The sequence below is a fragment of the Pelmatolapia mariae genome, linkage group LG3_W (genome assembly GCF_036321145.2).
Source record: "Pelmatolapia mariae isolate MD_Pm_ZW linkage group LG3_W, Pm_UMD_F_2, whole genome shotgun sequence".
Lineage (NCBI taxonomy): Eukaryota > Metazoa > Chordata > Actinopteri > Cichliformes > Cichlidae > Pelmatolapia > Pelmatolapia mariae.
This window is the reverse complement of record NC_086229.1, coordinates 76,808,900-76,823,520: the sequence shown is the minus strand read 5'-3', so window position 1 is coordinate 76,823,520 and position 14,621 is coordinate 76,808,900. Positions and strand designations below refer to the sequence as shown.

At 44.4% G+C, this 14,621-nt stretch overlaps 1 protein-coding gene across 4 annotated transcripts in view; it reads right to left on the bottom strand.

Annotated features, from left to right (window-relative positions):
- chd3 (chromodomain helicase DNA binding protein 3) overlaps positions 1 to 14,621 on the bottom strand; it is a 57,200-nt gene extending 42,579 nt beyond the window's left edge. For 3 of the 4 annotated variants that reach the window (XM_063469916.1, XM_063469917.1, XM_063469918.1), the window contains exons 1-13: positions 14,432 to 14,621; positions 13,675 to 13,861; positions 11,006 to 11,133; positions 10,713 to 10,901; positions 10,491 to 10,618; positions 8,721 to 8,959; positions 6,919 to 7,058; positions 6,644 to 6,773; positions 4,414 to 4,583; positions 2,496 to 2,765; positions 2,186 to 2,389; positions 300 to 523; positions 88 to 219 (exon numbers count right to left, since the gene is read on the bottom strand). In XM_063469916.1, coding sequence (XP_063325986.1) covers positions 88 to 219; positions 300 to 523; positions 2,186 to 2,389; positions 2,496 to 2,765; positions 4,414 to 4,583; positions 6,644 to 6,773; positions 6,919 to 7,058; positions 8,721 to 8,959; positions 10,491 to 10,618; positions 10,713 to 10,901; positions 11,006 to 11,133; positions 13,675 to 13,837 — 2,117 coding nt within the window. In that variant the 5' untranslated portion in view covers positions 13,838 to 13,861; positions 14,432 to 14,621. The remainder of the gene's footprint in view (positions 1 to 87; positions 220 to 299; positions 524 to 2,185; positions 2,390 to 2,495; positions 2,766 to 4,413; positions 4,584 to 6,643; positions 6,774 to 6,918; positions 7,059 to 8,720; positions 8,960 to 10,490; positions 10,619 to 10,712; positions 10,902 to 11,005; positions 11,134 to 13,674; positions 13,862 to 14,431) is intronic. The other variant, XM_063469919.1, reaches the window with a different exon arrangement.

Sequence of the window (14,621 nt, the reverse complement as noted above, 5' to 3'; positions counted from 1 at the left end):
AGACAACCCAAAATGTGATGTCCACATATATGGATGCCAGGTTCTAGGAGGTTAATAAATGAGAAATACCGCATTAAAAACAAATACCTGTGTTTCCAGTAGCTGGCCTTGTAAATTGCAAAGTCGGGGATATCCATGTCGTCTCTCTCCCATGTACACTGGTCGTAGGCGAGGTCTCGCCACTTGACCAGGTAGTGGTATATCCCCTTCTTATCCACACTAGCAGGGAGACACATACATCACAGTTAGTGGTCCTTCACAAACCTGACCTCTGCATGCTTGTGTGCACGGCTCTTTACCTGTGATTGATGATCCGGTGAATCATCATCCACTCGGGCTTGATGCCATATTTGTAGTATTTGTCCTCCATGATGGCATACTGGGGGTCTTTGGCCCTCCTCTTCTCGCTCTTTCCTACTCCGTTCTCATCCTCTCCCCCCGAGCCGTAATCCAAGCTGGGAGGCTCATCCATGTCCGTCTTCCTCTGGTAGTTTCTATACATGACCGAGTGGAAGATCTCCAGCTGATGAGACAAAGACATTAGTTGGTCAGATGATCATTTTTCAGGTGAGGACGTCCTAGATTTGTGGTCTCCAAAACTTTTTTTTTCATTGTTTAGGCTTGGAAAAATGTGACCCTTGTCATAAATTGTATTCTAAATATGGAGAGCAGTTGTTTATATTTCAACCACAGTTTGATTTCCATTGCTAGATCTTTTAAATCTGAAGCATTAGAGACTCAACACGGGAGAACAATCTAAAAAATGTAGAAAGCATTTTTTTCTGTTTTGTGTATTTTCCATAAATCTGGTGAATACAAAAATGCTGAGTAAACACTGCAAATGACATGCTGAGTGCAGTTTTTAAAGTAGAATGGAAATTTAAAGTAATAATAATCTAAAAAAATATGTGTAAACAGTAGGACCGCCCTGTGAATAAAGCTTCCAAGGATCAGTTTAAGATTCTTGGAGTCGAGCATTTGCTTATACAGATAGTCGCATGTGCTGCACTCATGGTTCACTGATGAGGGAAGCTCAAATCTGAGGGTGAGTGATAACGCCTGATAGCGCCCATTCTGTCCCCTTTAAGACGCCTGTGTGTGAAGTAGGTCCCTTGTTGTGGGAAGAGTGTGCGAGAAGCAGCTGCAGCCACAGAGATGATTAAGCAACAGTTACACATGATATAGTGTCTACATAGTTCCAGTGTAACAGCAATCCAAACATGGATTTTGTTGGTCAGCCTAAAAGGAAAAAAGGTCCTAAAAGGGCCGTTTAATAGAGTCTGGTGTGGGCTTTCTCTTTCATACTTCTCCTGCAGGGTGGGCAAGCAAAAGTTATTTTTTTGGTTATTATCTAATGAGCCAGGCTAGAGTCAAAACACAACTGCATTTTAACTTCTGAAGAACATTTAACAAGTAAAACTCAAACTCTGTAAGTTTAAATATAACAACAACAAACCAGGCTGACTACCTGAGCTGGCTACTTCATTAGTTACACCTTGCCAGTGCTGGGCTGGACCCAGTTTAGCCTTCAGGATTGCTTTAACTCTTCACGGCGCAGATTCAACAAGGTGTTGGAAACATTCCTCAGAGATTTTGGTCCATGTTGACATGATAGCATCACACAGCTGCCGCAGATTTGCCAGCTGAACAAATTCTGACTGTAACATCTGAATGTCACAGCAGAAATCAAGACCTCGTCAGGCCATGCAACATTTTTTCAACCTTCTACTGTTCAGTTTTGGTGAGTCTGTGTAAACCGAGGCCTCAGTTTTATGTTCTTAGCTGACAGGAGTGACGCCTGGTGTCGTCTTCAGCAGGTTTCGATCGTGTCTTCGTATCTAAAGGCATAGAGTTGCTGCCATTTGTTTGACTTTTTAGATATTTTTGTACTGGTATACCTGATGGCCAGTGTGTGTATAAGAAATATCAGTTATTTGATAGGGAGCAATACTGTGAATTTAATTTAATTACTTTATTTATATTTTTGCTTTACATCCCATTTGTCAAAGGGATGTAAATTGGGCTGCAGGAGCTTGATTAAAAAGACAGATGTGTGCTGTCTGGTCCATTACTCTGACACATGTGTTTGGCTAAAAAAAACAGAAGAAGAAATATTTGTACCGAAGAGGGAGAATCCCTAGAAAACAGACTTGCCATTATTTATGGTTGTGACCTTCAGACTCACCTGCAGCTCAGTGATCCAGGTACAGTGCCAGTAGGACTGTCCAGTCAGCTTTACAAAGAACTCCCTCTCTGCCCTGCCTTTCATCGGTGGTGGTGGTGGGGCGTCGGGTGGAGCATCAGGAGCAGGTGGAACGGGAATGGGAGGTGGAGGCTCACCCCATCGCCAGTGGAGGATCCTTTGTACACGTCCCTTGATTTGCGGACACTGGAGCAAAAACACATTTTTAAAATCACATTAGTTTATTTAAGCGAGAACATGGAAATCTGTGAGGTATAGATTAAAAAAAACTGTGACAAAAGCATCATCTGACCGTGCATCGTGGACACAGCCACTCTCCGTTGGGAATCTCCGGCAGCGGCGGGTTCAGACAGTGGATGTGGTAGGAAGACGTACAGGTGTCGCAGCACAACAGCTCACCTCCGTCTTTACACACCCGACAGAACTCCATGTGGTCGTCATCTTCCTCCTCCGCCCCAGTGGCGACCCTCACGCCGACCTCTGATATCACTCTGTCCTCGCTGTCCTCCTCAAAATCCTCAAAGTCTTCGTCTTTTGCTTCCCACTGGATTCCCTCTTTTTCCTGAAAGAAAGCGAGAGAAAACAAAACTGTTAAACTGAGGAACATCCTGAACACATGAAGCTTTTAACAACCACATTGAGAATTTTGTGGTTACATATTAATGACTCACAGTAGAGATTAAAGAAAAAATTTAAGCTGCTAATGTTGCCAGCTGTTCATTGCACTGAGAGTCCTGGCTCCCATTGACTCTTCTAGCCTTAAGTGGGAATGTAATCGTGAGACATGAGATAAGAGGGAGAAGGACCTTTGCTGGAGCTGCTCAGGTGCTGTTTTAAGTAGGCCTCCGTGACTGTGAAGGATGGAGTTTGTGAAAAATAGATCACTGCTCCAAGTGAGCCTATTCTGGGTGAATAAAGGTTAAAAAAAGAAATACCTGATTTATGTAACAGCTACAGTATGTAACCCATATTTGGGGTCTACTATCCCTGTGCAACACTGACTGTTAAAGTAAATGTCTGCTATCTCAGTCACTACAGACCCAATCTTATATAAAACACAGCTTTGGCAACTACTGTACGATATTAAAACCGTCATTGGCCAATTTGTAAATGTAGCCTTGTGACATATAGGGAGCTAACACTCCAGAGGAAAGCAAGCAGCTTTTCGCCTTGCTGTGCAGAATAAAATGAGAATATGAAATTGTTTATTTGCAAGAACCAGTGACTTTCAAACTGCAGAATGGTTACACCGCATTACAAATCATTGCTTTTTGAATAATGCATACATATTTACAACATGGCATTTGTTTTGATTGTTGAAATGTTCACGATTAATGAAGTGGAAATTTTGACTGTGCTATAGCACCTACTCAGGGGAGTCGAAACTTTCCAAAAAAAAGGACCAGAAAAAATCCCCAACCCTTTCAAAGTGTAAGTATCTCACTAGCACATCAACAAACACCTTGAGTGTGACAGTTATACTGCTTTGATACAGCTCTCCTTCAAATTCGATGCCAGTCTACCACTTCTTGATATTCAGGGATACCTGACTCAGATAAACCTGAGACTTGCGCTGAATAAACAGCAGGTAAAAAGCTTCTTTTCAGCTTCCTGTTTGTCACCAGTGCATGCCCTTTCCCTCTTTTTCTCCACTCCTCCAGTCAGTTAGCTAAATGACATTTAAAGATAAGTATCGCTCACTTTGTTCACACTTTCGATATCAATACCAGGTCATCCCTACAGATAAAAACAAGTGACTCATAAAGAAACTAAAAAGCTAAACCAGTCGAAACAATCACATAAAATTCTACACAGTGGATTTAAATCAGCAATTTAGTGAGCTGTTTCACAGCACCTTAACTGACTAATCTCAGAGATCTGATACCAAGACTTCACAGCATCTAGAAATTAGCACCGAGCAATATTTGTGCCATTGCTGAATAGATTACACCCACATTTGGCGACAGTTTTTTGTTGACGCAGGATGTCTGCACGTAGCCACTTCCCCGCTCAGATTTCTGATAAGCTTAAAGGGTTTCTACTCATCTGATCCTCCAAGCAAATGAAAACAAGCTTTAACTAACAATAACAGGTGTTTTGCTGCTCAGGTAGCCACACAGCTCGGAGATAAGTTGTGGAATAAAAACGACGCAAAGGAGACAGGAAAATAAAAAACAGGAGCAGATGTGCTCCTGCGCAGTTGTACTTACACAATGGGGACAGCTCCACTTGCCCTCGGGGGCCTTGTCCAGCTCAGGCTCAAGGCAGACGAGGTGGTACGCTCGAGGACAGGTGTCGCACAGGATGATCTCTCCGCCCTGCTGACACACCTCACAGTAGTCCTGGTGATCGGTCTCGTAGCCATCCCCTTCCTCTTCACCTGGGAAGGGAGATAGTAAGCACAGGGCGAGTTCACAAGCACCGACAAAAGGTCACAAAAGGTCATTTCTGTGTTTTTCACCCCAAATAACTGAACTGCTTATTTTTCATTTCCAGCTATAACCATGCAGTTTCATGTGTAACTTAAAACAAGTGCAGTCAAACGTGAGCGATGTACGTGACGTTTTCAAGAACATGGGGTTTTAGGTACGTGCTGCATGTTTGAACTTTTTCAGAACTAAAAGAAAAACTGAAAAACACAACTGAAACACTTGAAGCTGCTCGGATTTGCAGCACATCTGCACGCTTGTAACGCAGAAGGTTTGCAAATGATCAAGTTTTGGCCTTCTTGGCAAAATGAAATCACGCTATCAGACGTGACAACAGTCAGATTTAGCCTATGGATGCAACTTTTGCTATTTTATCTTTATATCAAAACACATTCACATTATATACACATGTAATGAGTTTGAATTAAGTGCAGAGTCTCAGTTTGCATTTGGGGAGTTGAACAAAATAGTACATTCATCACTGAGAAACTGAAGTCATTTTTATACACACTGCCTTCTTTCCATGGCCTCAGTTTAATTCACACACACAAAACACACCTGTCTATGAAAAAGGCATGTGTTATATTTTTATGTTATTTCTTCATTACTTAAAAATGTAAAAGGTCTTTCTTTATTCCAATAGTTGCATTTGTAAGCTGCTGATGCATGTGAACAGCGCAAGTGAAACAAGTTCAACTTCAAGATTAGAGTCAATTTTGGCAATTTAAGAAACTACTAAATGGGAGGGATTAATACTGTAAACTGTAAAATACTGCTAAATATGAGCTTATGAGCTCTGCTACATAAGGAGACCTGGACGTCCAGGAAAGACACCAGTTGTGGATGATCATAGGATCCTTTCTATGGTAAAGAAATGTCTGTTCACAACATCCAACTGAGAAAACATATCAGGAAGTAAGCATATCTTAACTTGAGAACAGATTTAATGAAAAACAAACAAACAAACAAACAATAAAACATAAGCTATTCCAGAATATGCAAAGGCTCAGGTTAGATTTGACCAAATTATGTCTAAAAAACCCTTTCGAGCAGCTCAGGAACAGCATTTTTGGACACACTAATCTGCCCCAGAATAACAGAAGAAAGAATTATGAAAGCTGCTCCTTCTGCTCATAATCAACATAATCTGTGAAACGCGGTAAAGGCAGTGTGATGAATGGTTACCCGCGGCTTCCAGTGACACTGGGCACTATTGTTTATTGATGATGGGACAGAAAACAGAAGCAGCCACATTAATTCTGAAGTGAACAGAGCTTATTGAAGGTTAACAAGTGGAATCATCTGGAATGGCAGAGCCAATCACCTGATCGCAACCCGATCGAGCACGCATTTCTCATCCTGAACACGCAACTGAAGGCAGAGAGACACATTAACAAGTAACTAAAGACAGCTGCATTAAGCCGGGAGGAAGGAGGAAGCTATTGTTTGGGGATGTCCATGCACTCCAGACTACTGAAAATCAACATTTGATTTTTTTTAATGTTTTATGTTTATGCATCTTCAGTTTTGTGTTATAAATAGGAGACTACAAAAAGTCTAATTATTCACTTTGTGCAGTATTTTTGTTCAACTCCTTTGAATAAAAGGTGAAAATCTGCACGCTGTCTCCATTTTAACCAAGCTCCAGTAGTATGAATGTTTTGTTAAATAGCTGCTAAAAATATACTCCAAGAGTATACAGACTGTAACTGTATTCATCTGCAGATGGAAGCACATTCATCCTCTGCTTATCTCATCCCTCACACAGTTCAGTGATCGCTCCACTGCTGTTAATACTGTTTCCCAGCTCAGGTTCATCCTTTTAAATACACTTTTATCAGCAAAGAGAGAAGATTATTGTCTGAACCAGAAGAGTTGAGCTGCATTATTCCTTTGGATTCCAATAAGCCAAAGTAAACTTAACAGTGGAGCTGTAAGATGGATGTGGACAGGGAGGCTGTACATCATTTATAATTATGTGCTGTACGTATAACAAGCAGGCCGCGCTTACTTTTCTTCTTCTTCTTGGCAGGCCGTCCGCGCTTGTTCTTCTTCACTCGGCCAGAGCTGTCAGAGCGAACCGAGGAGCTGTGAACGCTGGAGTCCTCCTGCTCAGACTCGTCCTCATCCATATCCTCGCTCTAGCAGAGCACAAGAAAGCACGGGGGCAGTGAGTGAAGGGAGGAAAGACAGGTAACAAGAAACAGAGGAAAACAAAAGGGAGCGACTCTGTTTTTAACTTCCACTGATTCAGTGTTTCACGAATACTCTAAACTTCAGACTCACCGAGCAGCTCTTCTTCCTCTTGGCACTGATAGGTGATAATTTAATACGGATGGGTGCCATCTTTTTAGCTTTGGCTACAGCTGAAGCCTTTTTCTTGTCTGGAACTCGAGGACTTTTACTGCGCTTCTTGTAACCCGGACCTGGATAGATAGCATAACAAAGAAGCTGTATCAGTGAGCTGTATCAGAAAAGGGATAGAGGTAAATGAGATGTTGGCATTAGTTTACTGCTCTCCATTAGCATGTACAGTACATGTGCAAAAGTCTCGAGCCACCCCTCATACCCTTAGATTTTGCTAGGAAAATGGGAAACAGGTGCAGCAGTTAGTTAAAACATGCGAACATACATGGAAATATATTTCTATTCAGTTTGAAAGTCAATATTTGGTTTGACCACCTTTATTCTTAAACTCTCTTAGTCAGCTTTCCTGTAATTTCTTTAAGTAGTCGTCAGGAATAGTGCTCCAGGCTTCTTGAAGGACATTCAAACTTCTTTGGATGTTTCTGCCTTTTGTTCTGTTCTCTGTCAAAATGATCCAACACTGCTTCAATAATGTTGAGGTCCGAGCTCTGAGGAGGCCAATCCATGGCTGATAGAGTTCCACTGTGTGTTTTTCTATCCAGGTATGTTTTTACAGCATTGGCAGCTTCTTTGGATCATTGTCATGCTGAAAAACGAAGCTGCTGCCAATCAGATGCTTTGCAGGTATTGCATGATCTAATGGTTCATCTACGTTCATAATTCCTCTCATTTTGACAAGATCTCCGACACCACTGGGTGAAATGCAGCTTTAAACCATGACAGTGCCTCTACCGTGTTTTTAAAGATGGCTGTAGACACTCACTGGTATACCTCTCTCCTGACCTCCTCTCTGTATATCAACGATGATTTGACTCAATATTTTCAAATTTGGATTCCTCACTCCATTAGACCTGTTTCACTGACTTTCAGTCCAGTTCTTGTGTAATTTGACATACCCCAGTCTTTTCTCCCTGCTTCCCTTCCTTAAAAATGGCTTCTTGACAGACAGCTGACACTGACACCATTTGTTACTCAGATCTTTGTGTCAGGTCTTTGCCAGACTGTTTTACCTGTTTCTTAAGGACCCGACTTTCAGATACTGTCCATCTGCTGTAGATTTTGGCCTGACACCTCTCCTTCTGGCATCCATTTGTACAGTTTCATGGGCAAATGGAAGACAGACTCCACACCATGCTGAGATATGTTAAGTTTTCAGCTAATACCTCTTTATCAATCTCCTCATTGGTGAAAAAAATACTATTTTATGTCTGTGCAACTGTGTGATCTTTATTGTAGATTCAAATAAAGATATGGGGACAAATAATTTTTTTGTGACAAGATGCTTGTAAAAAAAAAAGTGCCTAAAGATAAAATTTAAAATTGGTTCTTTGTCTGTTATGTGTAGACACGACACTGGTTAGGTGTCACTCGAGTTAGGTGTCTTTTTTAAGCTTGATGATCCACAGCTCAGTGTTTAAACAAACAAATAAAACCATTTCTCTGAAAGTGATCAGGAACTAGGATTGAAGTAAAAATGAGTTTCCAAAGAAAGATTTTGAAATACTTTCAGAAAGTCTGGACAACTATTGCTCTAGATCACTTAAAAACAATTACATAAAAGTCTGGCTCCTTGGAAACAAAATCTAAAGAAATGAGGGGTGGCTCAACATTTTTGCGCAGTTCTGTAAAACTAACATCGGTCAACATCTGCTGTGTTCATCATGTGCCTCTAAAACATCTCATTGTCCTGGTCCTAGTACAGGAATGGGAAGACTACAGACCTTTGCCCTCTTTTGTCTTGGCTTTTCTAACAGGTGGAGGCTGAGCTGGCGGTTCAGGTGAGGCGGTCGCTGCAGAGACCTGCTCGGCAACAGCGATGGCAGCAGCAGCAGCCGCCGCCGCCACAGCAGCAGCGTTGCCCTTGAAGGGGTTGTTAGAGCTAAACTCCCTCCACTTGACCCCCAGGATGGTCATCATCTTTGACATGGGGATCTTAGGGTTCTTCTTGGCGATCATCGGCCTAAGAGAGAACGTTGTGAGAGTGAAACCACATAACCAAAATTAATAAACTTTCACCTCCATCAAGGGCGCCAATCACCAGGTTCATTTGTCAATTAGCTTTCCTACCAGCTGCAGACAATTTGGCTGAACAGCTCTCCAACATAAACAGGCGCTGGGCATTACACATCACTTATCAGAGTCAAAGCAGGTATGAGTCAGCCCCAGAGACCGAGGCTGACACAGTGTTACATGTAACACGGGGGCTGCTGTCTCATTTATACAAAGCTGGGATGATAAAGACACAGCTGCCACAGGGGGACAGAAACAAGTAATAGTAGTCAGCCCAGGCTACTGGCATCTGTGCTAACAGACGCAGTAGAAGGAGCTCGCCTTCATTAAGGAGGAAGCAGTGTCACCAAAAAGTATCAAATCGTTTTGACATTATTATTATTATTAAGGTTCGTTTGGTATTAATAGGTTCAATTCCTTTCAATGAAACTGCTTCATTTGCACTTGTGTTGTAGAATCAACCATATATGGAGGTTTATTGATGTTTCTATTGTATTAAACCATCCGTTCTACTGCTTATCTGGGTCCTTGTCCCAGGGGGCAAAAGTCTAAACAGAGTTGACTAGATCTCCCCTCTCTCTGTCTCTTGCCACCACCTACAGATTAGGGACAATAATGAAGCATTTCAGTCATAAGATACAATCTCTTCAAGACATCTTGGATCAGGCCTGCGGTCAACAAGCCCAAAATACGCCTCACCACGAAAGCCATGAGGCACCTTAACTCAGAGCATCTCCAAGATGAACAAGCTTCTCCTCGAGTTTAGAAATAGTTCACAGAAAGCTCCTTTCTGTCTGTCAGCTAGACGCCAGGTAAGAACTTTGCCTAGAGGCTCAGCTCAGTCATCACCACAACAGACCAGGTGGGCATCCGTATCACCACAGCTGCTCGGGATCAAGACCCTCAAGCACCTGAACTCTCTAAAAGTTAGCCAGCCAAGCCGAGGAATCCTCACTCTCCTAACCAGCCTCGTCACATGAGCTGAGCAGTTACAGTAAGCTTACCAGTAGATGTAGACACTGTGGGGGAGTAAGGAATAAAAACAACAAGCCATAAGCACTCTGTTAACATCCACATAGTTAGCAGCAGCACTTCCACTCCCATCAGATCAGCTAACGGGGATCTGACTCAACTCTGCAACTCAAACAGAAGTTAGAATCAAAAGATTTCCAAACTGCATCCCTGCAGTGCAAATTCACAGCGAGCATGGGGAACTAATGTCTTTTGAATACAGGCATAATGACACAACATTTCCAGAAAAACGTTCCCACAGGACGTCAGCACTCTTACTTGTCTTTTACCCTTAAAAGCGAGAGAAATTCTAATGTCGAGCACCTTTTTTCCACCTCACGACAGCTCATCAGAAGTGAGGGGTCTGAACCTATTTAACCATCCAGCAAACCTAATCTGTGAAGCCTATTGGGGAAGGTTTAGCTGTCTTGATGTCACCCACCCACGTGAGAACAGAGAGAAGGCCGTACCTCATGAACTGGCTGAACGCTTTGTAGTTGGTGAGCTCCCTGTAGTCCTCCTCTGTGAAGATGTGATCGACATCCTCCAGGCCCCACTCCCTCGCCAGCTGGGCCGAGGTCTTCTGTTCTAACGGTTGCTGAGAAGAAAGCAGAGCATCAGACCGTGAACAAGGGTGGACTCGTCAGTGATCACTGTTGGGGTTTTTGGGAGTCAAGCGAAAACGTCTTTACCTTCGTTGTTTCCTCCTGACTGCTGTCTCGATCCCCGTCGTCTTTTTTCTTTTTCTTGGTTTTCTTCTCTTTCCTTTCTTTATGTTTCTTCTTTTTCTTTTTCTCACCAGATCCATAGTCGCTGGCAATGCTGTCCGAGTTCTCGCCGTAGTCTCTTTCTCTATCCGAGTCTCTCTCTACATCACTGTCCTGTGCATGCAGCGAGAGATGAAAAACAAAAAAGGAAGAAGAGCAGTTAAGACGCTGTAATGTGGTCGTCAAACTTCCAAAATCCACAGGCCGAGGAAACTCACGATCTTCTTGCGTTTTTTTGCTTTGACAGGTTTCCCTTCCTTGTCCTTCTTTTTTGTGTCCTTCTTCTTCTTCGGCCGGCCTTTCTTCCTCAGCGGGACCTCTCTGTCTGATAGCTCTGCCTCTTCCTCTGAGGAGGAAGAGAGAGAGAGAGGGTTAAGAAAGCGTGGAAGAAAAGACAGCTATCAGAATCAGCTGAACATTAATCTTCTCAAAACGCTCCCCGACAAGCCCGCTAATCCCCGCTGAACATAATTGCACACAACAAAAGCTGCACGATAGCCACACAGTGGCATCGCTGACCTCTGACCTTGTCTGAATTGTGACACATGCTAAATTAGATAGTTTGTCAGAGGGCTCTAAGTAGATTTGGCAGCCGGTTGCTGCAGCCTGGGGATGTAATTGGTTTATGGCAATGCAAAGGGTGATCATTACCCTTGTTAAAAAGAAAAAAAAGAGCCCTGGGGGAGGAAGTGGTGGTGGTGGTGGGGTTGTTGCTGATAATCAATGGATACATCCTGAGGAGTTGAGGGAGGATTTAAATTTATAAAACTTTTATTTCAGGGAAGAAATAGTCTGAAAACCTCAGATAGCTCAGAGGGGTCTGAGCCACTATGCAGCAACTGAAACCAGCTGATCTTATGCTATGTGGCATAAGATCTGAAAATGTCAGGCCAGTTTTCCGTGGGAAACATCGCAGCCACGGGGGGAGAAAGCAATTTAACCTGCAGCCCGACCTGGTTTGGAAATGACAAGAGAAACACAGGAAGACGAGGGCAGATAGCAGCCCGGGCTTCACGGAGAAAGCAGCAAATAGTTGAAGCATAACCAAAATATGGGCTTCGGTCGCCGCCAGCCGCTCGTCCCGTTTCACAGGCTGCGATTTGTCGGTTTTTATTGTCTGCCTGCCTTTGTTGGTGCGCGCTCCCCCCACCACCAGCAGCAACAGCCATCCCCTCACCACCACCACCACCTCCTCCTCACTCCCACCCCGTCCACCAGCCAACCCCACTTCCCGCGTCTGTGTGCAGCGTTCAGCCGCCGAACACACGCCGGGGGCGGCAGCGGCACGCACGCGGGGCTCGGTGATTCAGAGGCCGCCGGAGCGGTGAACTGGAACGACTTCTCTCCCGCTCAGGCCCCCCGACCACCACCGCTGTGACCGCTGCTGGAAACAAGGTCGCGATGGGGTTAAGGTCCTCCCGCCGGGAGGCCTCGACACTAATTTATCTGTCTGGCACTGCGTGACAGCAGGTCCACGGAGCCCTCGAGCTAATTAAGTAAAAAAAAAAAGAAAAAGAAGAGCGCAGTGGGATGATTTGTGCAGGCTGCCGTCCTAACACTCGGAGCTCCGAGCTGACTTTTAACTCTGTGCTTCAGTCACATCCAAACCAGAGCTCACAGTACAGCCCACGACGGCAGCTTTCAGCCGTGCATCTGATCTCCACTGTTGCAGTGTGGTTAACCAGCCTCCACTCTCTGCACCCTTCACTTTCACTGCCCCCCCCGTGCAAGTTCACTGCCACAGAAACTTCCAGAATGTCATTTAGTCAATCATCGCCTGACGCGATCGATATTTGTATGTTGCTGCTGCTGCGAAAGGGGGCGGTTAAGAATCAGAATGAGACACAGACACACTAACACCCAGCTCCGAGGCGCCAAACATGCCCGATAACAGACGTTTGATACGGGTAACGAGCGAGCAGGTCCTCCAGAGCTGAACGCAGTATAGGCACCTTTTGCAAGAAAACGAGCGGCGTGCGGGGCAGTGCTGTCCTGTCCTGACCTATCACAGCGACAACCAGGCAGTTTGTGCCTCTCGCCGCGATTTCACACACTCGCCCGGCTCTATGACTGCATCGTCTCCCCAGACTGCTATCAGATATATACATAGCCTCCGGCCAAGAGGAGAGTCCATGTTAGCGTGTGTGCCAGTCCTTCAGGGCGACCTCATTACCCCCGCAGACCTCTGCTTTTTAAAAACAATTTGCAAGTCCTGCACGTCCAACAACCCCACCAATAAAAAAAAAAGCAAGGGACTATTTTTTTCTTTTCAACAACTTTTCACGGCTGTGAAGTGAGATTGCGACGAAGTGAGGGGGGGAGGCAAAGCCACAACAGCGGTGCCAAGTTCAGTTTAAACTTTTGCTGGGGATGTGCTAGACGCAAAGAGGAAGTGGAGTGAGGACAAAGTGCAAAACACAGCAGAAACACATCAGTAGGTTGTGTGTGTGAGTTTGTGGCGTTTTTGTTGCAAACTGGACTTGTGTTTGCACAGCGCGCTCTCGCAGCTGCAAATATGGCACCTACAGCAACGTATAGCTGCCATAACAGGACAGCAGCCTGAGTGCGGCTGCCTTTTTTTAAGAGGAAGGAAAAAGTGTTAAAGGAGGCTTTCTTTCTTTCTTTTTTGTTGTTGCTGTTGTCTGCGCGCACTCGAGATCTCGCTGCTTTCTACTGTACCGATGTGGACCTGGATGGGATGTGTTGGAGGAGGGGGGGGGGTTAAAAAAAGAAGATCTGCGGGTTTCGGACACTTCCATCACGCGCTTTTCTATCTTATATTTGTGCCTCTAAGAAAAGCAGCAAAAAAGCGCGCGTGAGTGTGTGTATTTCTTATTTCGTGTGCGCGCTCCCGACCTGTCCGCCAGTTTCCCGTTTTTTACTGTACCTGGCGCGGCTGGTGTTGCAGTTTCCCGAGGCGCCGCCGGCGAGTTTATGTCGCTTGCGTTCTCGTCCAGGTCCCCGTCGTCGTCTTCTTCATCAAAATCTCCTCCCTCGGAATTAACCACCATGCCCTCGTCTTCCTCACAGGACCGGAGAGGAGAGGACATTATATCCCTGTCATTGGATCCGTCCTTGTATTTCAAAAAAAAAAAAAAAAAAAAAGGGGGGGAGAAAGAAGAAGGAGAAGAAGAAGAAAGGGGGAGAAAAAAGCGCGTTCTTGTCCGATTATATGATATTTATTTAATATTCAAATCGGCTCAGGAAAAAGTGGGGGGCGTTTTGGAATATTTTACACCAAGGCAGAGCAACAAAGATGGCCGCCCTCTTATATTTATTTTTTAACAACCCCCCCAATAAGAAAAAAAAAATCCCCTTACATAAAAAATGGCTGACTATATTATTTCAGAACGCACCCCCCTCCTCCTTTCTCTATCTCTCTCCTTCTCTCTTTCTCCCTCCGCGCGCCCCCTCCCTCCTCAAAAACGTACACATTGTTACAAGGAGCAAAAAAAAAAAAAAAAAAAAGGGGTGTGTGACTGCATGTAAGTTACATTGTTACTTGTTTGTTTCTTTTCTCTCTGACCCCCCCCCCCCCCACCTCCCCTCCTCTCTTTTTTCCCTCTCTCTCGCTCTCTCTTTCTCTATCCCCCCACCCTCCCACCCCCTCAAGTCCGGATCAGTCACGAATCCGACAGACTTGCCTGGTGTCACTGTCACTTGCCAGATCACACGCAACAACTCTCGCTTTCTGCATTGCAGACCCCGACACAAATCTATCAAATATGGCCACCTTATATTCTCCGGAGCCCCCACCGTTGTGCTTCAAAAAAAAAAAGAAAAGAAATTATTTTGGAGCAGCAGCAGTAGGGTTGGGCACGCGCTTGTATATGT